The 23,436-nt window shown below is 57.2% G+C and overlaps 2 protein-coding genes across 17 annotated transcripts in view; one reads left to right on the forward strand and one right to left on the reverse strand.

Moving 5' to 3' along the window:
* NUP98 (nucleoporin 98 and 96 precursor) overlaps positions 1-2,641 on the reverse strand; it is a 41,459-nt gene extending 38,818 nt beyond the window's left edge. For 10 of the 11 annotated variants that reach the window (XM_037378297.1, XM_037378296.1, XM_037378295.1 and 7 more), the window contains exon 1: positions 2,359-2,637. The gene's annotated coding sequence lies outside the window, so the exon portion shown is untranslated. Of the gene's footprint in view, positions 1-2,358 lie in introns of all 11 variants that reach the window. The other variant, XM_037378287.1, reaches the window with a different exon arrangement.
* Positions 2,642-2,928: 287 nt separating this feature from the next.
* PGAP2 (post-GPI attachment to proteins 2) lies at positions 2,929-22,744 on the forward strand. 6 transcript variants are annotated; one of them, XM_037378303.1, is made up of 6 exons: positions 2,929-2,995; positions 5,492-5,666; positions 7,993-8,245; positions 11,286-11,380; positions 20,406-20,514; positions 20,829-21,079. In XM_037378303.1, the coding sequence occupies exons 2-6, from the start codon at positions 5,502-5,504 to the stop codon at positions 20,957-20,959; spliced, it is 753 nt and encodes a 250-aa protein (XP_037234200.1). In that variant the 5' UTR covers positions 2,929-2,995; positions 5,492-5,501; the 3' UTR covers positions 20,960-21,079. The 6 variants fall into 6 exon arrangements, with proteins under 6 accessions (XP_037234200.1, XP_037234195.1, XP_037234199.1 ...); XM_037378302.1 differs by having other exon boundaries at positions 2,930-2,995; positions 11,286-11,392; XM_037378298.1 differs by lacking the exon at positions 11,286-11,380 and having other exon boundaries at positions 20,829-22,744.
* The last annotated feature ends 692 nt before the right edge of the window (positions 22,745-23,436 follow it).

A 23,436-nucleotide genomic window follows, 5' to 3' on the forward strand; every position in this document is an offset into this window, starting at 1 on the left:
CACATCTTACAAAGTACTACTTACTATCATGTTAGGATAACATTGATTTATGTAATGACACACTAACTTTTAGCATGTCAGCTTTCTTTAACTCCATTTATGTTTTCTAGGAGGCTCAACACCCAGGATGGCAATAAGCTCCTATCAAGTACTTTCCATTTGGTCACCAATAATTTAACCTCAATATCAACACCTTAACCTCTGCCCAGGTGGTTTGACAGCTTCTCTATAGCTCCCTAATTCCAGCTCCTTTTATATCTATCTAAAATGAAGCACGCCCATCCTCTGCGTATTGCCCAGTACAGCCACTCCACAGCAAAGTCACTAAACCTATTTTCCCATCCATTAAATCCTAAGTATTTTTTTTCCCCCAAAACCCGTATCACCTTCTGGGAAAAGCCAAATCCAGATTTTTAGGCAGCTGTAGCTACCTGCCATACCACTGCAGCAATCCCCGTACTATCGGAGGCTGAAACAGTCAAGGGCAAATCAGTATCTGAACACTTGTACTGAAGAGCAACTAAAAAGTTGTTTTGTGAAATCTTTTAACTGTTCAAAACAGCAGTACATCACAATTTTTTGGCATTGAGAGGCTTCCCACTCACACATGCAAGCCCTTATGGACTACCTTATGTCCATAAGGAGTCCTAAGGAGTACTTTAAATAAAATTATTCTGGTAGAAGAAAGAAAAAGTTGATCTGACAAACTATCAGAGCATCCTAAGCCTAGAGCTGCCTCCTGGCAGAAAAAGCACTGCCTGTCACACACCAGGATCCTTCTCTGAGATGCAGGGGATGCTGCAACACATTACCACCTTTATGAACCCCTCCCTCCCTACGGGCCTGCTCTCAAACACCCGTGCCACTTATGCTCCCCCCTACACCTGCAACTCTTCCTTAAGCACCTCACCTTTGCAGTGCAAAGGCTGCTTTTTGTTTTCCATCAGAACCTGGCTTTGGATACCAGGACAAAATACAGAACCACCTCCCATTTGCTTCCTCAAAATCCAACCTCTGTGCTCCAGCATGACCATACCTGGCTTTCAAGAACATCCATCACCCCCACCCACTTCCCAATCTTACCCCAAAATTCATGATTTGCCCTCCCTTGCACTACACCACCTACTACTATGCCTTAAAAAAACTCTATGTTTTTTTGGTTTTAGACTTGTAAGATGGATTTTATCCTGATGCCCAACATGAGTGCACTCCTTTAACTCCACACACCCACCTGAGCTACCTTCTCCTCTGCCTCCATAGACTATTTTCGGTCCTCTTACTTTGCCCCTAAGCAAGTCTCACTGAAGGCCAGATACAATGTCCAATGCAGCTGTCAGCTGGTTCAGTCTTGTTACTCTCAACCTTATCTGCAATTCATAAAACCCCTCGTTTCCCTGTTCCCCTTTTTTATGCCGCTACTATTTCAAAGTCAGCATATTGAGGATTGTTAAATGCCAAATTCTGCATCAGAAGAAATATGAAGCAGAATTTTCTAAAATCCAAAGAACTTATTAACAGATTTCACTCTCCCACGGGGTTTGAAGCTTTGTTTTCCTTTGATGCCCACCTTTCCTTACTTACTGACCCCCAGCAGCTCAAGTTCAGCAAGCAGACGCCTTTAACCCAAGCCAGTAGCAAGGCAACACCACAGGCAACTGACTCACAACTGCATGTGCAAAAAGTTATATTAACCAAACATGCTCTGAGCTGCCCCATGGAAACCAGAGCCCCTGGCCACAGAAACACCAGCAACAGCTAAACACTGAAGAAGAGCTGGATTAATAAAAGTTGGTGTTTCTTATGCAATGGTTCTCTCCCACTTGCTGGACACCATCCACAGGCAAAGAGGAGCCATTCCCTCACTACTGAGGAAAAAAGCTCTAATTACACCTTTACAGTGATGTTATATAACCCTCCCATCCCATCCAAACAAATTCAATTAGTTTATCAGCATAACTTTAAAAACCCCTCCCGATAGCAGCCTACAGTTACATCCTCAGACACCCACTACAGTTAAGACCCCGGAGCCAGGTCCGCCTTCACCCCCGCGTTCCACCACATACCCCCCACCGCTTGCCGTGTGCTCCCCCGGCCGTACTCCCACAAAGCCCCCCAACGCTACCGGCTCTCACGCTGCCAGCAGCGCAGCCCAGCCCAACCCCCCCATTCCTCACAAACACCCCAGCACCGGCAACGAGAAACCGAAACAGCCGAAAGCCCCCAAACACGGGCGCGGGGCGGCACGAGACAGACCCACACACACCCCACCCCACCCCCGGGGACCACCGCAAGAGGAGCTGGCGCAGCGGGCGCCGTCCGCGGGCTCCCAGCCGCCCCGGCCTCCACACACCCCCTTACCTCGGCTCGCTCCCTGCCCAACGTTCACCCGCGGCCCTCCCAGACCAGGCGGCCCCACGGGCCCAGGCCGACCCGGTCTCCCCGAGCAAGGCTACAGAACAAAGGCCGCCAGGCGCCCCGACGGCCAGGGACAGAGGTCCCAGAGCGGAGCCCGGCAGACGCGGCGCTCACCGCTGGCGCCCCGGGAAGGTGCGCGGAGCGCGGGCCGGGCGGGCCTGGCTCCACCGCGTAGGGAAGGAAGCTGCGTCAGAACGCGCTCGCGCAACTCCCAACCGCCCCCGCTCTCTGTTACCACCCTCCTTATTGGCTAGCCCCTCGCCCGGCGCCTATTGGCTGCCGCCCTTTGAAAGCGAGGCAGTTCTGCCCCCTCCCCTCAGGGAACGGGGAGTCTTTCTCTCTGATTGGTTACAGCAGCGCCTTACGTCACCGCGCCCTGCGCGCCTACCGTTCTGACGTGTGGAGAGGGTGGAGATCGGTGTTGCGGAAGGATCCAGAAAAGCACGCCACATCCGGCACGTTAGGGGCGGGATTTCCCCCGAGCGATCCAATCGGAGAGCGCTTCGGACCTTGCGTAATGTGACGCAAGGGGGCCGGGACCAGAGTCTTAAAGGGACCGTGAGGAGGCACGGGTGCTGAGGTGACTTGGGCGGTGGGGGGCGCCCCGGGCCCGGCCCCGCGGAGCCGCCAGGCCCGGCCTGAGGGAGCGGGGAGCCTGGCCGCAGCGGCAGGAAAGGGCGGGCGGTGGGAGGAGGAGGGGGTGACGGCGGAAGAAGAGGCGGGGGCGGTGAAGGTGGAGGCGGGGACGGGGACAGGCTGGGGCATGGAGCAGAGCGGAGGGGGCTGAGCGGTACGGGGCCCTGAGGTGGTGTGGGGCTGGGGGAACAGGTGGGTGCCCGCGGGGTCACTCGCAGCGCTGTGAGGTCCCGGGGGGTCCATGGGGGGTGTGGGGTGCCTTGGGGGTCACAGCGCTGTGAGGTATCTGGAGAGGGGGTGGCTCGGGGGAACAAGGAGTGCCCGGGGTGTGGGTCTCTGGGGGAATATAGGGTGCTTGGTGGGGTCTGTGGTGTGGGGTCCCTGAGGGATGTGGGGTGTCTGGGGTGGTCTCTGGGGGGATGTGGGGTGTCCAGAGGGGTCACAGCATTTTGAGGTCTCTGAAAGGGGGTGGCTTATATCGAGGGGGGGGTGTCTCGGGGGAATATGGGGTGCTCGAGGGCAGGGGGGAGGCGTGGGATCTCTGGGGGGATGTGGGGTGCCCGTGGGGGGGTCACAGCACTGTGAGGTCCTCAGCTGGTGTCTCTGGGAGGAGGGTATGGGGTGCCTGGGGATGATCTCGGGGGGAGTCTGGGGTGTCCGGGGATGTCTCTAGGGGTGTGGGTGCTGGTGCCGGGCAGGCTTGGGTCTCTTCAGTGCATGAGACAAAAAAATTACTATTTTGTTTGCTCCCTTGTGAGAATGTGACAGGGGCTAATCAGGGGCTCCCTTTTTGGGGTTGGTGGGGACACTGTCCCCCCACACTGTGAGGCAGTCCCCCACGCGTGTCCCCATTACACAGTTCAGTGTGTCCCCACAGCTGAGCCCACCTCGAGGGAGGTGCAGGGTGCCAGGTGTCCCAGCCCCCCATCCCGGCCTCGCTCTGTGAGAAGCGCAGCTGCCCCCAGCAGCCCTGCCCGTCAGAGGCATCTCGTCCGGGTCACTGCCAGTGGTGGTCCTGGGGAGACAAGCCTGGGGGAACCCCCTCCACCTGCTCCTCAGTCCAGCTTGCTGCAGTCCTGGCCCCAAAGGGCTCTGGCTGAACCACAGTAGAGCTTCCCTTTCACTTTGCTTTCATCCTGCAAATAAATCGCCCCTCAGCAGCCTGCAGAGCAGTGGCACAGCCCAGGTGAGGGGGCTGAGTTCTGTTTTCCATAGCCCTTTGTTGCTGGGGTACCACAGCACCAGCGGGGACAGTCCCTGTGCCAGAAAAGGGGGGGGGGGGGGCTTGTGGTGCTGGAGGAGATCGTGGCCATGCTGCCCTGGGGCAGCTGCCCAGACTCCTGCTCCTGCTGGTAACTGCCTTCTGCAGGGATTGTCTGTAAATCGGATTTGTCCTGGAGCCTGAGCGGGGGGTGAGGTGAGGCAGGGATCCCAGACTGCTCACTCATAGCAGAACATCGCATCCCCTTGTTTGAGCTGCTCGGTGGCCCTTGTCCCCAGGCAGGAGGGAGCCTGCTGGGACAGAAGAGGTCAGGGCCAGGCATGGCAGGAGGAGAGCCCAAAGGAAGATGAATGCGATGATGACCTTTAACACTTAACGTGACTGTGATCCCAGGAGTTAAGAGGGCAGCTGGGCTGTGGCCAGGGGTGCAGGGATGAACAACTGTGGCTGAGAGCAAGAGAGCAGCTAGCAAGTGTTGAGACTGAGCTGATGGAGAGCCATGAGCTGGAAATGGGCTGCCAGGCTTGATAAACCACTTGTCCCAGCTTGCCCAGTCTGATAAGCAACAGCTTTATTGTTGTGCAAGGTGTGGGACTTGCAAAGTCCTGATCCTACAGCCAGAGTCTTGCCTGTAAAGGTGCTGAGTACTCGGCTGGGATGGCGCTGGATGCGGGGCTGCGGTGCAGTTGTGCTGCGGTGGCAGCAGATGATGCTCTGGGTGGTTGGGGATGCACTGGAGGAGCTGCAGCTCACAGCAGCACTGGGCAGTATGCAGTGTCCTCGCTCTGTCAGCACTGTGCTGTGCTGCAGCTGCAAGCACAGCCTGGGAACAGTCTGGATAGACGTGCCCCACAGAAAAGAGCTCACGTGCTTTTCCAGCTAGATCGGTATTATGGCCTGCAGCACAGTGTGGGACGTCCCACTGCCTGCTCCTCCCTGCTGCGTGCAGGACACTGCTCTGACCCTGCTCGCTGTTGTACATGTATGCGGGATACTGCTCTGACCGCTGTTGTACGTGAGTCTTGGGCTTCCTGTGTCTCAGAATGGTGCTTTTGGTGCCTGTCCTTGATCCCACCCTAGGGCTGTGCTGCTATTAAACACGGGTGTGAGAGGCTGGCAGCCAGCCGTGTGCATTCCTGCCCAGGGTTGTCTGGGGCTGGATCTTGCAGGACAGAGAATCCTCATCAAACATTTGCTTGCTCGTTTGTTTGTTTTCAGGTCCATCAAGATGTTACAGGTGCCGCTGCCCCTGGATCGAGATGGGATCCTCTTCCGGCTCCGTTTTACCACATTAGCCATTGGGACTGTATTATGCCCGCTCTTTGGTTTCCTTTTCTGTGTGATCTGGTCTCTGCTGTTCCATTTCCAGGAGACAACAGCAACCCATTGCGGGGTAAGCAGCTCCCGTCATCAAAATGCAAAGTCCTCCAAGGTTGTGGCTGTTTGGCAGCGACAGCGAGTGGGATGGCAGGGCTCTTGTCGTCTTCTGGGCTTTCCCACCAGAAGTGTTACAGACCTTGAACAAGCCTCTTGATTATATTGTATTTTTGACACCTTGGGACTGGCAACTGAGGTTTTTGCTTTTTAAAAGGGACCTAGGTAAGTCCAGACCGGTCAGGCTGATGTCTGTACTAAGCACATTGGTGGTGATTATGATAAGGAATAAAACTGGTGAAGCTGCAGATAAATATACTGCCCTGTGGAAGAGTTAGCCCAGCTTTTATAAAAGGAATTGATGCCCCTCAGATCTACTGGAGTTCTTCAGAGGAGTCACAAAAACATGCCTGGGGAATGAAGGTTCAGAGGGACTGCCTGGATTTCTGAAACTGATGAGGTTGGCTTCCTTCCCAAGGTTTTCAAGCAGCCACAGCACAAGTGTTGATAAGCAGCTGGTTAGAAGCCGGGAACAGTGGGCAACAGATATTCTCCCACCAGCAGGAGATGACCACAGGGCTTTATGGGGTCCGTGCTGTTTCTTGTGCCCATACACTGTGGGCTGTCACAGAGTGGTGGCGATGCCGAGATCCTGGAGCAGGGATAGTGAGGCAGGCTGCTGAGGGGGCTGACTGGGCAACAAAATGCCAGGACAGTTTGATTTGGAGAAATAAGTGATGTTCACATGTGGCATGTGGTTCTGTCCCCTCCTCACAACTTGAGTGTGTGGGGCAGGGCAGTAAGGATGCTCAGAGGTGTGATGCAGCTCCTTTTCCTCGGGTGGCGGAGTAAGGGCACTTCAGCTGTGTGCAGGAAGAGACAATGGGCTGAGAGCAGGGAGAGGCAAGACAGAGACCTAGTTCATGGCTGGCCTGGAGAGGGCAGGCAGGGACCCAGTGCTTGCCTTCTGCCAGTATGAGAAGTAGGGGATGTCCTATGGAGGTGGCAGGTTCTGCTTGAGGAACCAGCTCTTTCTTGGCTGCCTTGAGAGCAGCTGATCTGGGGAACACCTCTCTGCAGGACACTGGGTGTGCACAGTTCTGTGGGGGCTCCAGCAGAGACTGAGCAGGATCGTGGAAGAGTGGAAGAAAGCCTGGGGTGCATGAGGAGGACCATGGCCAGTAGGGCCGAGGGAGGTTATCTTTCTCCTCTACTCTGCCTTAATGAGGCCACATCTGGAGTGCTGTGTCCACTTCTGGGCTCCTCAGTTCAACAGAGACAGGGAACTACTGGAGAGGGTTCAGTGCAGGCTACAAAGATGAGAGGGTAGAGCATCTCTCTGATGAAAGGCTGAGGGAGCTGGGGCTGTTCAGCCTGGAGAGGAGAAGACTGAGAGGGGACCTCACCAATGGCTACAAATATCTTAGGGGCAGGTGCCAAGAGGAGGGGGCCAGGCTCTTTTCAGTGGTGCCCAGCGACAGGACAAGGGGCAACGGGCACAAACTGTAACATGGGAACTTCCACAGAATGTGAGGAAGAACATCATTACCTTGAGGGTGACGGGGCACCGGGACAGGCTGCCCAGAGAGGCTGTGGGGTCTCCTGCTCTGAAGGCATTAAAACCCACCTGGACATGGCTCTGTGCAGCCTGCTGTAGGAGAGCCTGCTGTAGCAGGGGGTTGGGCTAGATGGTCTCCAGAGGCCCCTTCCAGCCCCAGCCATGCTGCGATCACATGGCACGTAGCAATTATAGTGTCCTTGGCCATGGCAGGGGATTGGACTAGATGATTTTTTTAAGGTCCCTTCCAACCCAAACCCTTCTGTGACTGGCTCAGGAAGTCCCTGGACTGTGAAACTCTGGCAGTTGGGAGTATATTCCAGGGCTGCGTTGATGGTTTTGCTGTTTTTATGTTCCTCCCTGAACAGCGTCTTTGCCTGCTGTTGCTATTGATTCTCTCCATTAGTGTTTCACTAACAAAACCATGCACCCTCCTCTCTTCTGTCCCCAAACTTGAGGGCAAAGAACACATGGGGGACCATGACTGAGTAAAAGGAAGGAATAAAGGTCAGAAGTATAAAGCTAAGAAACCCAAGTGGGACCCTGAGCAGGGCATGCCAGTGCCTGGGGACTGACCTAGCAGAGCTGGGGGCTTTGTGGTCCTGGGGGATGAACCAGGGTTGCTGCCACATTATTCCTTTTTCAAAAGCCAGGGGACATAAACTTATTTGGGGAAAAAAAAAAACAACCAAACACCAAACCAGTTTTAGCATCTTGGAGAGCTAGAAATACAACAGTATGACACGCTCCCTGTGCCTCTCCCCATAAGCTACTGTCTCTCTTCCAGGTCCCTAACTACCTCCCCTCCATCAGTGCTGCTATCGGGGGAGAGACCCCTCAGCGTTACATCTGGCGGCTCTGCATTGGCCTCCACTCAGCTCCCCGCTTCCTGGTGGCAGTTGCCTACTGGAACCACTACCAGAGCTGCCACTGCTCACATCCTCACTACCTGCACTTGTGCCACTTCAACCTGCTGCTCAATCTGCTTGAAAATTTCGCCCTCCTTATTCTGACGTATGTGTCCTCATCTGAAAACTATGGTAGGTGTCTCCTCCCACACTCTCTGTTGACCATCTTACTGGTGGCCTTGCTGACAGCTGCCGAGGCTTTGCAGAGCTCTGCTTCATGTCAGGGTTTTGGCGGTAGTCAGTTTGGAGGGGAAAAAAGAAGTTTTTTAAAAAAATCTATTAAAATTAGTACTTATAGAGCAAAGTTATGTCCATAATATGCAAATAGCCATGTTTGTCCCAAAATTCTTGGGTTGCTGCTAATTGGCCAAAACCATAGGCTGAATTTTTGTAGCAAGCGTAGGATCAGGCTTCAGCACTTGGTTTGCACTTGCGTACCAAAGCCATGCTTAACGCTTCTCTCTGAAGCTGAGCAAACGCAGGTTAGTTTTCATCCTTGTTATCCACTCTGCCTCCACTGCTGAGCTTTGGCTCTGAGCTGGCTTCCAGCCCATGCTCTGTTCCAGCTGCATTTTAAATACCCTCTCACAAAATTATTTGTGTAAAATTTCCTGTATTGACCTGAAAACAAAATCAGAATTTTTCAGGTTAAGTCAGTGTGTGCAAAATACGGTCACAATAGGCTGGGAAATGCTCTTCTCCCACATGGTCTCATCTGAAATGAATTTAAGTGCCAGTGATGATATCCAGCTGCTGTTTAATCCTGAGATCTGGAGGAGACACTGGGGATTGACTTAAGAGGACTCAAATCCATGGACCAGCAAGGTGGTGCTGTTGCAGCAGAAACAAACCCAGTTCTGGGACTTGTCGGGAGAGTTGTGTGTTGGCTGTGCCTGCCCAGAGGAGGATGATGATGGATATCCTGCCTGGCTGTGGGACCACACTGGAGGATGTAGTCACAAAGCCTTGCAAAGGGAGGCCAGGCCAGAGCTCCAAGAAAAGAGGGTTTGGAGCAGTGCTGGGGAGGGATAGCTGACAGAACAGGGTTTGTCTCCTTGCAGCAAGGCAGGTGAGGTGAGGAGGTGGGAACTCAGCTGATAATTGTACTGAGGATATTTTGCTACTCAAAATGGGTGAGGAAAACATACTCTCAAAGGCAGGTGCGGTGGGGGTCAGGAAGCCTTGCAACTGCTTAAAGCAGCAAGCTGGAGATGGGCTGTGGCCACCGGAGCCCTCCAGGAAGGCTGGGAATGTGACTGTGGGGATGAGGGGTCCAGCCCCAGTGCAGAGGACCAGGTGCATGATATCTGAGGCTCCCTTCAGCCCACTGCTACCATCGAAGCAGGGTTTCACATTCAAAGCACAAAGCAGAGCAGTGCAGGTGCTGTCCTGATTCCCTGTCAGAATTGGTGTTTGAAGATATTGGATCCTGCCCACTAAAACAGCAAGCTGTTGTTCAGACTAGATGATCTCCAGAGGTCCCTTCCAACCCTGATCATTCTGTGATTCTGTCCAGGAAAAACAGCTCACAAAGTCATGAGCCCCTGCACCCTCAGGCTGGTGGGACAGCTGACAGCTCGTTGTCCCTGTGCTTATTGTCCTACTCACAGATGCTTCTGTCTTTCGCAGTGCAGTGGTTATTGCATTTCTGCTCACTGCTCATCGCTCAGGAGCCATGCCCAGAGCAGTTTGGGTTTGGGCCTGTCAGTCTGATGAAGCTTCCCACAGTTTAGATGCTCACTGGCTTCTGCTGGGTCTTCATCAGTAAGCCTGATGGCTTCAATGCTGCGGTGTCATGAGCAGAGTCCAAGGACCTCCACAAGTCTTTAGGGTGAGGATGCAGATCCATAGTGGAGCCCAGTGTTCTGGGATGGCTGGATGTGAACCCCGGCCAAGGGAGGTCTGTGGTCTAGGAGGTGTTCCTGTCCAGCTCACCTTCCTTCTCTCCTGCCAGCGCTCCCTATCTCCCATGATGGTGAGGCATCCCATCACCACCCCACCTGCCTCTGCTGATGTCCCCAGCTGCCCCCACCATGGCCAGGGACTGCAGACTGACCTGCCAGTGGGGCTTCTCTGGCCCATCAGGGACTAGCAATGTGGCCTTAGAAATTCAGATGGTCTTTTGGGGTTTGGATACCTCAAACCATGCTGTCACCTGAATGGCTCTGCCTGTGGCTTGTTTGGCAGCTGACAGCTCTGCTCAGCTTGTGCAGAGCTTTGCAAGGGGGAGACTGAGGTGTGGCAGAGTGGCTGGGCAAAAGCTGCATTGAGAGCTGAAGCTAACCTGGTTTTCCCAGATCCTTATTACAGACTAATCTCAGGTTTGTGAGGAAGGAAGGTTTCAGACCTTGGCTTCCGTGCTGAGATGAGAACAGGCTCAAGTTAATCATCTCTGCAGGACACAGCTCACATCTTCACCTCTAATAGCTGTCTTTACTATTGCTCCTTGCATGGTTTCACTTTCCCTGGAATCAAGAGGGGAAGCAGGGAAGTTCATTTCTTATATTCAGGTGGTTGGGCATTCAGCCTGTGGTTCAGCTCCTGGAGAAGAAGCTGGGAAACTCTTAAATGGAAGCATTCATTTGAAAATAACTCACCTGAAGTTGCATGGGCTTTGTGTGTGGCTTTGGGGCTTCGTGAGCTGCTCTGGCTCAGTGTTGCTCCAGCTGTATTTCCAGCCTGACCCTGTATCTGTGCTACTTCAGTGATGCCTGAGACTACCTCGGTGCTGGTGGTGGGGCTGATGACAGCTGTTAATTCGTAGGTACATAATGCAGGAGGCCAGAAGATGGCCCTTTCTGGATCTTGGACTGGCTCACTCCACAAACCCCCACTTCGTGCCTAAGTTTCCCTATCCCTAGAATAATAGCAGGGATGCTGAGCTGCTCTCAAGGGTGCCCAAAGTTTACAATAGTGTGAAGCAACAGAAGCTCTCAGACCAGGTCCCTTCTCTGAGGGTGCGGAGCTGTGCCGTGCCTCTCTGCTGCAAAGACTCTGGGTCCCTAGAGCACTGCTAGTGGGGGGTGGGGGCACAGCATCTCCCAGGTGCTGGGACTCCCAGAAGGACTGCATCCTGCAGAAGGCAGTCCTTCACCCTCCCAAAGCCTGCCCCATGTTCCCGTTGTGCTCTTGGCTCAGATTTAACCGTAAACCTGTTGTCTTGTTGATTCAGCAATCCACGAAAATGCCTTTATCGTCTTTATTACATCGGCTCTGGGCCACATGCTCTTAACGTGCATCCTCTGGAGAATGACTAAGAAACACACAGTAAGTCCTGAGGTACAGAAACTTTCCTTTCTTCTCTTCGTGCGGTGCTGGGGAGGGGGCACTCAGCTGGCAGTAGAGACTTTTGGCTGGTGCTTGCTTGTGACTGGGTGCTAAAGGAGTTAACACTAGCGGGTGAAACTGGGAAACATGGTCACCAAAAGTCATGGTTTACCAAAATGAAGTGGGGAAGAATCTTTTGATTTCCTATTTTCTGGTTTTCACTTAGAGCTGATGTTTGAATACTACCCCATCAGTGTGCCTGCAGGTTGATTTTGCTGACCTTCTTGCCTGAAAATGCCTGTTTCTGAGCTGAAATTTGCTTCTTTGTGCTGGGGAACTGGGAACAGCTGCCAGGAGTGGGCAGCAGGTGTTGTGTTATTCCTTTCCTCCAGGAATTGGTGCACTGAGCAGACTGGCTGTGGGTCTGGTTCCCTGTGGGCTCAGAGACTTGCTGGTCAGACAGAGCATCCAGCCAGAGCCTTCTGGCTCCATCACCTGGATGCCGCTTTGGTGCCATCCTGGACTATGGGCACCAGCACAGCCACAGACAGGCAGGGCAGGACATTCAGCTTTGAAATTCTGTGTGAGAAAGTTGCTTCTGTGCATGCATGCCTCTTGTATGCTCAGCTTTGCCTGGGTCTCTGGGCTCCCTGGACCTCTCAGTCCTTTTCTCCTTAGGGATGCATCTTGCCCCGCTGGTCCCCAGTCCAGCCCTCACAGTCCCCAGTAATACCTGAGGGAGGTCCCCAGGGCTCCCTGGACTGTGTTGCCCCAGCAAGGTCATCACTTTGCAAAGCAGAGACCTTCAGAGGAAACTGGTGGAGGTGTATGCCTTTATCTCAGGACTGGGAAGCTGGCAAGGGCTGGGAGCAAGTCTTTCTGAAGGGACTGCATACAGGGCAGGATGAGTGCTGTGTGCAGGGTCTGCTTGGACAGTTCAGAGAGCGCCTTGGTAAGGCTCCTGCTTCATCACGGCTGTTTATTGTCCCTTTCCAGCAATTCACTGAGCCCATCCCTTTGCTGGCTTATTTCAGAGACCTGGAAAAGAAGCTTCCGGCAGTTGTTTGGCTGCAGGACTCCCTGTGAAAGGGACTTTTGGAGATCCTGGGGTTCCCCTCTCGCTGGGAAGCAAGCTATTGTCTCTGGTGATAGGGGGAAAATGGGAGCTCAGCAGTCACCCCTTAGTGGCTTTACTGTGGCTTCCTTTATTGATTTCGTCTTTTTTTTGGCTTGTTTTTCAGTTTATTTTTTTGGTTGGGTGGGGTTTTTTTTGTTTCGTTTTCTGTGAGAGCATCAAGCCCCTGCATCTCTTCCCCCAGCGCTGCACCTCAGATGTCTCCCCATGCAGCAGTCGCCCCCGGGGAGCACCTGCCTGCAGTCCTTGCACCTTTGCAGACTGTAGCATTGCAGCAAGCCCGTGAGTTTTGGTTGCAGCATATTAGCAGCAGCGCTAGTCCTGCTGTCAGCTGGCAGGAGCAAAAAAAAAAACAGATGCTGGCTGTGAGGTGGGGACTGTGGCTGTTCCCTGGGCTGAGCTCTGAGCCTGTGTACCCCGATGGTGATGGGTACACATCGCTGTGTGTGGCAGGGACTGCAGGCAGAGAGCTCTGGTGTAATGTGTCCCTGACCCATCACAGCATCAGAGCCAGAGGATCGGGTCAGGGGGGTGAGCAGCCTGCCTGTAAATGTCTGCCTTTCCTCTGCTGGTAATTTTGGTGGGTTTCTCCCAAGTTCATGTTGGGGAACACCATGAGCAATGTCCCACCAGTTGTGTTTTGATCCGGTGCACCCTGCTGCCATCTGACAGCACTCCCGCCTGCAGGTTGCCTTCCTCTGCCATGTCACTTGGTGGGGCTGGTTCGTTACCTGCCCCTGAGGAGCTGAGGAAAGCAGGTGGGAGGTCCTGTCATGGCTGTCCAGAGCCAGTCCTGTGTGTCTGCACGTCCACAGCTGGTCTGTGAAGCTGCCGTGTGATGGTGGCCTTGCTGGGTGCCTGCTTGGGGAGCAGCCTGCGCCTACAAAGCCTGCAGGCTCAGTGCTGCTGGGTGCTGTCACCTGGGCTCTCATGCACCTGCTGGTGCTGGAGCACCCTACGCATCTTTGTGTTGGTGCTGCTGGGTTTTGGGCATGGGAGAGGGGCACAGCAAACCTGTCTCCCCATCCTGCAGGACTCACTTGGTCTGGGGGCTGCTACCAAGCTGCAGCATCTCCAGCTGTGTGCTGCAGTGGGCAAGGTGGCAGCTTTTCCTTCTTACCCTCTCCCTGATGCTGCAAGGCTTGAGCTGTGCTGGGGGCACTGCTGTGTCCTGGTGCATGTGCCCAAGCCCAGAAAAGGAGCATTTGCTCCCTCCAAGGACGTGTTGACTGTGGCACATCCCTGGGTGGAAGGGTGGAGTGGCACAATGATGATGCCCTGGCTGAACATGCCACCACCTGGCATGGCTTCCTCCCATCTTGGAAAGGCCCTGCTGATGGAGAGGAGCTGCCTGCAAGGGTGCATGATCCTCCCCTGCCAAATCCCCACGGAGAGAGTTCCCCTTTGGGGCCAGCCCTGACCTGGAGCCAGGGCTCATCTGCCTCTGCCTGGGAGCACCGTGTCCCCTGCACCAGCTCCCTGTGTGGCTGCGTGTCAGCAGATGGAGCTGTCGCCCGGGGAGTGAGGGTGACGGGTGAGTCCCTCCAAAAAGGAAAGCGCTGCAGGGTGACGATGCAGCTGTCAGATTGGATGTATCTGGACGAAGTGGGCCGAGGGCTTGGCATGCTGCTGGGCATGTGCCCGCAGGCGGCATCGTTTGATAAGCAGGCGCTTGCCCTTATCACCACTCTGCAGATCTGCCTTGTCACACCATCGGTGTCCCATGATGTGCAAGTTGGGCTTCTGCTGTGAATCACTCCCAGGGGGCCATGGCTCCTCTGGGCTGGACAGGGTCTCCTGGGACTTATCCTGCCATTTGGGTTCCTTGGGCTGCATGCCTGCTTCACTTCCCAGGCTGGTGGCAGCAGGGCTCCACGGGGCTGCCGGTGGGCTTAGCCCAGCTCCTGCAACACCTGCGGCTTGCTTGGCTCGGCAGGGGAAGGGTGGCAAGGCCATGGTGAGCACGGTGCCACTGCCACATCCTCCTCACCCCGAGCCGAGCAGCCGGTGGGAACTGCTGGCCTCAGCAGGAGCAGGGAGAAGTTGGGCAGCGCTCGCTGAGCATCTGGTTTAGGGCAGCGTGCAAGTGACCTCTCTTCTTGCAGGTCGTGGTATCTCAGGACCAGATTCTCTCTCAGTTTGTCATGGGGGGGGGGTTATTTGCCTTTGCTACCCCCAGCCTGTCCCCTTCTGCCACTGCCAGCTCCAGGACAAGGGGGATGCAGGGTACCAGAGCAGAGGAAGCCACCAAGGGTCCCCAGGGGAGTTCACATTCTCCAGAGCCAAACCTGGGACCATCTCCAGGTCAAGCTCCATGCGAGGAGCTGGAAGGCTGGACCCAGCCTTCCTCCTGGTCAGTCCGGAGGAGGGAGCGGGGGTGTGTGCACAGCCCTTCTCAGGCTCCATGTCTGGCACAGCTTTTTAGCACTGCCAAAGAGGGGCAAAGCTCCCCAGGTTTGCTAGAGTTTCAGCACGTGAGTCACAGGAATTGGTCTTGCAAAAGCCTTTCGTTTGTCAGGGCTTGTGTTGCAACTGCCCGCCTTTCTGCAAGGGCAGGAAGGTGCTAAGGAACTTGTTCGTAATGGGGAAGTACAGACTGTTTCCAGTTACAAGGTGGCAAATAGTAAGAGAAAGGAAAATAAAGCTCTGCAGGAGGGAAGAAAAGAGAAAGCAAGCTAAGAGGACGAGGGGAAGGGACCAAGCAGAGAAGAGAGCTCAGGTGGGAAAAGGGAAATGGAGCCAGGGAGCCTCCAGCTGTGCAGGGATCATAGCAGACTAGAGGCAGCACACCAGTCCTTGGTGCTTGGCTGTGGCTAGCGTGCCGTTGCCCTCTCTGGCTGGTGCCTCTGCTCCTGGCCAGCTGCGCACCCTTTAAAACCCCCCTTCCACAGCTGGCTCTGCCACCTCGAAGATGATGTGCAGCAGAGCAGAGCAGTTTCACTTCTTGTTTGCAAACATATTTCCCCCCCCCGCCTCAGAGGCTGGTGTCACTAGCGGCTGCATTTCAGCCAGGAGACACGCATGGCAGCTGCCAGGCTGGCTGCTTTAGGCTCATCAGTAGGGCCGGGTCCTGCCGTGACGCTGGTGCTGGAGCTTTGCCTCGCATCAGCCCAGGCTGCAGGCAGCCTGCTTTGTAGGGCTGAGCCCAGCCCCAGGCTGGCGGCTTCTGGAAAGTGTGTCATGCAGCAAGTGTGAAGGCAGAGGTGCCGCTTGGCTGCAAATCCCGCCTGCACGAGCACAGCGGGGCCGACCAGCGCCTGGCTGGCAGGCACCATACTCGTTCCGCGGCTGCTCCTGTCCTCCTCAGCACTGGTTAAGCCATTTCTGCTTGCACTGCCAGAGCAGGACAGCTGAGCTTAGTTTCCAGCAGCTGCTGGAGCCATGCAGAAGGTACCACAAGCGTAGTCAGTGAACAGGCGTGCTTTCAGCCTGACTCCTTGGTAGCACCGTCACCTTGCTGGCAATCTAGCGACAGCAGCCCATGGCGGGGTGACGGTAGCTCACACAAGCCCTCTATAAATATACCAGTGCTAAGCTGTCGGTGCTAGGGCAGTTTGGGTTCACCACAGGGGAGCCAGAAGTGCGTGACGGGGAGATGGGACCAGTGTGCAGCACATAGCCTCGAGGGTGATGCTTGTCCCCCGGGAAGGGACAGCTCCAGGAGCAGAACCAGTGCTTGGGAGGTCCCAGGAGAGCATAGCTGTTGCATTTTGAATTAATGTCACTTTGTCATTCCATTTCCTATCCCTGTCAGGAGCTGGGGTGTGAACTCTACAGGGGTCCCTCTTCTTCTCCAGAGGCAGTGGAAGAAGCAGGAGGCTCTGTGCCTCCTTGCTGCTATTTCCCACCTGCCTGCTCACAGCAGCCATCCTCCGGCCATTGGAGCCAGGTTTGCAGGGCTGGGGGCTCCCCTGGTATGGGGGAGGGAGATGCCAGGCACCTTCCACAGGCTCAGAGCCACACGGGGCAGTGTCCCGGGGTGCGGCTGCAGGGCTGTCCCTGCCAGGCTGGCTTGGTACAGCCAGTCTGTTCTCACCCCCATCATCTGGCCTCTTGCTCCTGACTCACCTTTGTGTGCACGGGGAATGCGTCCCAGCTCAAAGCCTGGAAGCTGCTGGACTAAATATAATTTGCCTGTGGTTTTCTGGGCCAGACATGCATCCAGCTACAGAGAGCTGGCTTGGGGGTGGGGGGAGCTGCGTGAAACTGGAGTGGCTTGTAGGGGACACTGGGTGCCCCAGTCTGTCTTGCCAGGCGGAAATTGCGAAGCCATGGTTGGCAGCTAAGTGTTGCTGGCTGCAGCTGCACCAGCCCAGCAGCCTCAGCAAGTGCACCTGGGGGCCTGAAGCCACCAGAGCCTGGAGCACGCTGTCCCTGGACAGCCGATGCCTGCTGACCATGCCAGGCACGGGAGCGCCCTGGCAGCATCCCTCTGCCCCAGCCCTGCAGGGGAGCAAAGTTCTGCACCGCACCATGCTGGGTTAAGGTTAGGGTCAGGATTCTTATTTCCCAGAGAAGGGGTGCACCAATATCCCTCTGGGTTTGCCAGGCTGTAAAACCATCCTTCCCACCTCAGTGTGCACATCCTGAGCATTTCACAGTCACTTGGGATTTCCTGGGATTTTCTTATCCCGCTTTTTCCTTGCGGGGATCTGGAGGCTTCAGCCTCCTGCCAGGCTGCTTAGAGCTGCCGGCTCCCTTCTAGGGCACTGCCCTGGGGGTCTCCTGCACCTGCGCTGCCCCTCGCCCTGCTGCAGGACCCCTGAGGGCCAGGACCCCTGAAGGTGTCCCCAGGCCCGTGTCATGGCACCCTGTCCCTGCACCTCTGGGGCCTTGTGACTGGAGAGTTTTCCCGGGTGCTCACCCTCTGCTTCTCCCTGAAGGGCGAGTCCCTGGACTGGGCCCAGCCTGACCAAGGATTATAAAAGGCAAGTGGATAATTAGGTGTTAATCCCTAATGATTGGGCACAGCTCAGCCCAGTGCCCCAGGGGATTATGCCTGCAAGGTGCTTGCTGCCGGTGGCGGGTCCCCAGGGGCGCACAGGGGTTGGGAGGCAGCACATTGTTGTGACAGATGCCCATGTTGCTGAACAGAGGTTTCTCAGCAGCTGCTGGCTTGAGATCTGGCACTGTTTGCTGCTCCTCGGGGAAGGTCCCTGCAGCAGCATGGGCAGGACACCCAGCTGCAGCAAGGAGCCCTGGTGCAGGAGGAGGAGGAGGCAGGAGCTGCCTGCGCTTCAGGCACTGCGGTGGGAGCTCCAGTAGCTGCCGGTGCCTGATGGAGGTGAGCTGCCTGTCTGCTCACCAGCAGGGACGGTACCCACTGTCTGGCTTGTGGCTCAGGCAGTGCCAGTCAATCACCACTTCCCATAGCCCCGGTTTTGCTGGAGATCCCCCACACGTGGTCCCTCGCAGCATTCCCTGGGGATGTCCCAGGAGGTTCAGCTGCCTGGTATTCCCCAGCCTTTGGCTGCTGGATCACTGGGAGCCTCTTGCAAGGAATCTGGGGATGCCTTAAATCCACTGCAAGCAGCAGCCTCCTGAAAGGCGTGGAGTCAGGGGCTGTGCAGCGCTGTGAGGTGCTGTGCGGTACAGTACAGTGGTGTGGGACAGCACGGTGTGGTTTGGAGCTCTACAGTGCTGTGCAGTGCAGAGTGCTGCAGTGCCATATGATGCAGTGAAGCATCCCAGGGTGCAGCGTGGTGCAGCATGACACAATGCAGTGCAACACAGCGTGTGCCGTATGACCCGGTGCAGTGACATGCAGCACAGCGTGGTGCCATATGATGCACTGTAGTGCCATGCAGTGCAGCATGGTGCTGTGTGACATGGTGCAGTGCCGTATGAAGCCGTGCAGCGCAGCACGGTGCGATGCAGTGCAGGGGAGTACAGCGGGGATCTGCTGCTCACCTTGCTGTGACGAGCAGGACTCGGCTGCCGCTTTGTAGTGCAACCGTTTCCGCTGCCGTGGGACCTGGATGAAAACAAGGCTGTTTTGTGACCCGCTTTTCCGGTGTGAAACTTTACATAGCGCCTCGACCCTGGCTGCTCATTGTTATTTAACTCTGGGGTTGGCACTGGTGTTCGTCCCACCCCATGCCCCTGGCCCCGCAATCTCATGGCTGAGCACCAGCCACCCCCTGCTTCCTGGTGGGCAGGCGGGCAGGGGCTGTGGGCAGGCTGCCTGCTCCTGCCTGCAGGAAGCCCTGCTCCAGAGCGTCCCGCGAGCTGATGGGGAGAGAGACCCCCATCAGCCTAAGCTGGGAAGAACCTGCCCAGGCCCTGGGGGGTGGAGGCAGCATTGGCCCTGTGTCCCCAGGTGGTAAAGACAACCATGGGGCCATCCTTCCTCTCTGGGTTTTCCTTCCTGCCGTGACCTGTTTGTGCTTACAGGGTGGCTGGCTGAAGCCTGCCAGCACACTTTCGGGGGGGTAATGGAAAGTGTGATGGGGCAATTTAAATTTTCCTCATTCTCAGCAGTCCCTGAAAATGGAGTTTTTGTCTCACGTGAAACATCAGACAAGGGGGAAATTCCCCTCCCACCCAGAAATGGTAATAACAGCCCATGTCTGGGCCATCCATAGCATCCATAGCTGGCCCCCTTCTTTCCAACCCCCCTGTTCCAGGGCTTGGCTTGTTGGCTGCCCTGCACTGGGGTGAGATGTTGGGGTCTCCCCTGTATCCTTCGTGGTGTCCAGCTGTGGTTTGGGGTTCCTCTGCCACAGGGGCTTGCTGTTCACTCCAGGGCCTTGGGTTTCTTTATCCACGATGATCAGCCTGATGGAAGAGAAGAGGAAGGGGGCTGGAGCTGGTACCCACTGCAGCCCCCAGCTTTGGGGGATGCTGGGCAGCATGCATATAGGGCAGTGGGTTGGGGGAGCCCACCGTGGGGGAGAGGGCTGACCCCTGGGCTGCTCCCTTTCCTGGAGGGGATGGACTCTGCCAGCACAGAAGCAGCAAACTGCATTGCTGAGGGCATGGGGGGCCACTGGCAGCAGCCCCATGCTCTGCTCCCTGCCGTCGTGCTGTCGGAGGTGGTGCTGGGGCGGAGGATGGGGGCCCCCCAGCCCCAGGGTGGCTTGTGCGATGCCTCCGGTGCAGCGCCTGCCCCAGCTGCCACCCCTTCATGTGGTTTCCTCCTCCCTGGTGCAGTTACAAGTGAGGAGGTGCAGTGCCAGCCGTCGCTGCCTGCACACACTGGTGAATTCCCCGTGCCGGGGCGGTTGGGCAGCGCCCAGGGGAGCCGGGGCCACCTGCAGCTGCCCGGTCTGCAGCCAGAGGATCTACTGTCTGGTAGAGCCATTGGCCCATCTCTGGGGAGCTACAAGGGCCCCATGTGCCATATACATCCCAGTACCACCACAAGTGGCCGGGTGCTCCTGCCCCGGCATTCCCAGGGGGCCGTGTGGCTTGTTGGTGTCAGATGGTGCCAGAGGTGCCCGTGGCTCCCATTGCTCCTCACTTAGCTGCAGCAGCGAGTTCCCAAGGGAAGAGCTGGGTGGGAGCTGGTGGCATGCCGCAGCCCCCTTTGGCAACTTGCCCTTGGGGCTGCCTTATTGCCCCACCACAGGGAGCCTGGGCTTGGTTTATCTCCACGTAGGTGTGATCCCCCAGTGTGTGCCCAGGTCACAGCCCTGTCGAAGCGGCCGGTGCGGCCCGTGGTCCTTACCCAGCTGGCTGTGCCCAGGGAGCTCGGGTGCAGAGGGGCTGCAGTGAGGCCCAGGCAGAGCTTTCCTGGGGATGGGGATGGCTGCTCCAACACGTCGGGCATCTGCAGAGGCAAAGGCTGAGCTGCTTGGCCTCCGCAGGTCCCTGCCGTGTGGGGTGAGAGGGATGAGGCAGGCACCAGGGACTGACTGGGGCTGTGACCCAGCTCTTGGCCTCTTCCAGGAGCGCAAGTCATACAAGTGGAAGCAGCTGCTCTTCTTCATCACCTTCATCACATTTGCGTTTGCTGTGTGTGTCTTCATCCACCACAACTGGTACTGCAGCCCTGGAGGTAAGAGGGCCAGGGCAGGGACGGGACGGGGTCCTGCCGTGGCTCTGCCGTGCCTGGTGCCTGGGGGGATGTGCTGGGGGAAGGGGCCAGGGTGACACCTTGCCTGCCAATCCCAGCCAGAGGCCAGGAGAGCTGCCCCAGGAGGAATGGTGCCCAGCTGTCCTTCTCCCCTAGCCTGGTTTCAGGCAGAGGACACCCCACCCCCACCCCACCCCCAGTGCCCTGCTGCCCCAGGGAGGTGCCCCAGGAGATCCCCCAGCTCTTGGGCAGGTCTGGCTGCAGGTTGTCCTCACCTGCTCTGTTTCCTCCACCAGTGTACACCATCTTCGCCTTCCTGGAGTACTTGGTTGTCCTCTCGAACATGGCCTTCCACATGACTGCCTTCTGGGACTTCGGCAACAAGGAGCTGGTGGTGAGCTCGCTGCTGGAGGACAAGCACTTCTAGCCGGCCTTGAGCTGCAGCCAGCTGCGTGGCAGCCATGGTGCCGGTGCCAGGCGGGCGCTGTGCTTTCCCTAGAGGAGGCAGAGAGCCCCTTCCCTCTCCTGCTGCTCCCAGGGCTGGGGCCAGGGTGTTTGCTGTGAAGCTGCTGCAAGGATCATCCCGGGGTCCTGGGCCCCACAGGTGTCTGTGCATGGTCCCTGTCTGCACCTGGAGCTCTGGACTATTCCTGGGGACCCTCGAGACCAGTACCCCCTGCCCTGGCTCCCTGCCAGATACTGGCATAGGAAGGGAGGACAGAGGAGGGGGCCGGGTACCTGCTGCTTGTTTCTCTGAAAGATGTTCTGGGCAGAGCAGGATTCTGCTCCCAGCATCGGGGCACAGGGGGCCAGCCTTGCTGTGCCCCTGCTTTGCCTGGGTGGCCTCATGGTTTCTTCTCCAGGTTTGAGGTCCTTGGCCAAGGTCCCCAAAAAGGGCTGGTGGCCTTTCAGGCCTCGAAGCTTAAGGCAACCTGGGGAGAAGGTGCACTTGCTGCCCCTGCACCTCTCTAGTTGCACCCCAAAGTGGAGCAACCCGCAGCCTTGACTACCTGGAAAGCCTTTGCTGCAGGGCTGGAGCTGGAGCAGAGTTGGGCCCATGCTGCGGCTCCTGGGGCAGCATCCAGGCTCCTCCTGAGCCCGAGCCCCGGGTGAGCACAGGAGCCATGGCCAGGAGCTGGTCCCAGGCACTGCTGGTCCATCCAGGGCTGGGGCAGGGTCCTGGCCCATCCATGCCTGGTTGCTGGGAAGGGAGTGTCTTCGAAGGTGCTATCTTGTGCACAGACTGCACGGGAACAAGGTAGGAGAGTGCAAAGGCAGGGGTGCACGGGGCACAGCAGATGCCAAGAGCATCCAAGCCCTCCTGCTCTGCCTGTCCCAGAAGCCATCTCCAGCAAGCAAGGGGTGTTCCACTTCAAGCCCAGTTTGGGGAGGAGGGGCAAGTGATGCTGGAGATCCTCACTCTGGCATCTGCACCCCCTGTGCCATGGGGCTTGAGCTGGGAAGTGCTGGAGTTCAGCGGTGCTGCTGCTGCCCCAGGAGGAGAGTGCCGGTGGTGACCCCCCAGTCTGCGGGTTCTGGCTGCCAAGGCACAGGAGACTGGCATGGCAGTGGTGCCATCTGGGTGCTAGCAGTGTCCCCAGACTCCTCCCCTCCTCCCCCATGCATGGCCAGACCCCGGGCGGTGCTAGTGGAAGGGGGCTGCCACTGCTCCGGCTCACAGAGGCCACAGCCCAGGAAGACTTGGCTGCGTCCTGTACAGCGGGGCACCAGGGAGCTGGTGCTGTGCTGGGAGAGCAGCACAGGGCTCACGCCTGGAGGCTCTCTGGAAGAGGAATGGGCAGGAACTGCAGGGAGAGGGAGAGGGCTGAGCCTGGTGGCATCCGGAGCGGTCTTGAATTTGGGGAGGTCTGCGTGCCGCACTCGGCTGTGAAGGACCAACGTGGGTCCTTGCAGCTGCCCCTCACGTGAATGCAGCCACCACCAGCAGTCCCTTGGGATGTCCCAACACTTGTCACCGAGGCTGGGCCACAGCCTTCTCCTGGTGCCACCCTGGCCAGTGGCCCTGGCTGAGCCGGGCCCAGGCTGGCCTTTGTGTGGGTCCTGGCATGCACGTGTCCATCCGTGAGTGTTCCCACCATGCCATGCAGGGCTCCATCCATCTCCCCTGCCTGCATGCGTGTGGCGTGCTGCCCGCTGGCAGCATCTGCGCCTTGGTTTTGAGGTTCAAATAAAGCACTGAGTATTTTTGTGAGCTCTCAGCAGACTCTATGCCACTTCCACGCAGCCTGGCCGGCAGGTCCCATCCCTTCCCAGGACCCTGGGCTAGGGTGGGGTCTGGGCTGGAGCGCAGGATGTGGAGCCTGAGTGCTGGGGCTGGCGTGTGAGATGCAGATCCTCGGTGTTGGAAGCTGGGAGGTGCAGAACATGGACCCTGGGTGCTGGGGTGTGGGACACGGATCCTGGGTGCTGGGGTGTGGGACATGGACCCCGGGTGCCAGGCAAGGTTGGGCAGGCTTGGCAGGGCTGGAGGAGGCTGGGAGCCAGCCAGAGAGCTGGGCTGTGTCCACCCCACAGCTGGCGGCTCTGCTCCCCACCCAGCCCCAGGGACTGGGCTGCAGAGGCTGTGGATGCTGCGGGGCAGGGGGCCAGCACAACCCAGGGCGGTGAAGCCTGGGGCCAGCAGGGTTGGGCTGGGCATGGCCGGGGTCCGCAGCATGGTGCTGGGGCTGAGCAGGGCAGGGCAGCTGCCTGGGGCCTCAGTTTCCCTCTGCCCCACTCTGGGGGCTCCTGCCAGGGCAGTGGCTGGACCCCGACCTCATGGTGGCCAAGCCAAGCCAGGCCAGGGAGCGGCTGGGAGGGGAACAGCTATGAGCTCATCCCACCATTCCAGGGCCAGGGCAGGGCTGCATCCTGCTGCCTCTCTTGGCATCCCACCCTGGGGTC

Source organism: Falco rusticolus, chromosome 2, assembly GCF_015220075.1.
Source record: "Falco rusticolus isolate bFalRus1 chromosome 2, bFalRus1.pri, whole genome shotgun sequence".
NCBI classification, from domain to species: Eukaryota; Metazoa; Chordata; class Aves; order Falconiformes; family Falconidae; genus Falco; species Falco rusticolus.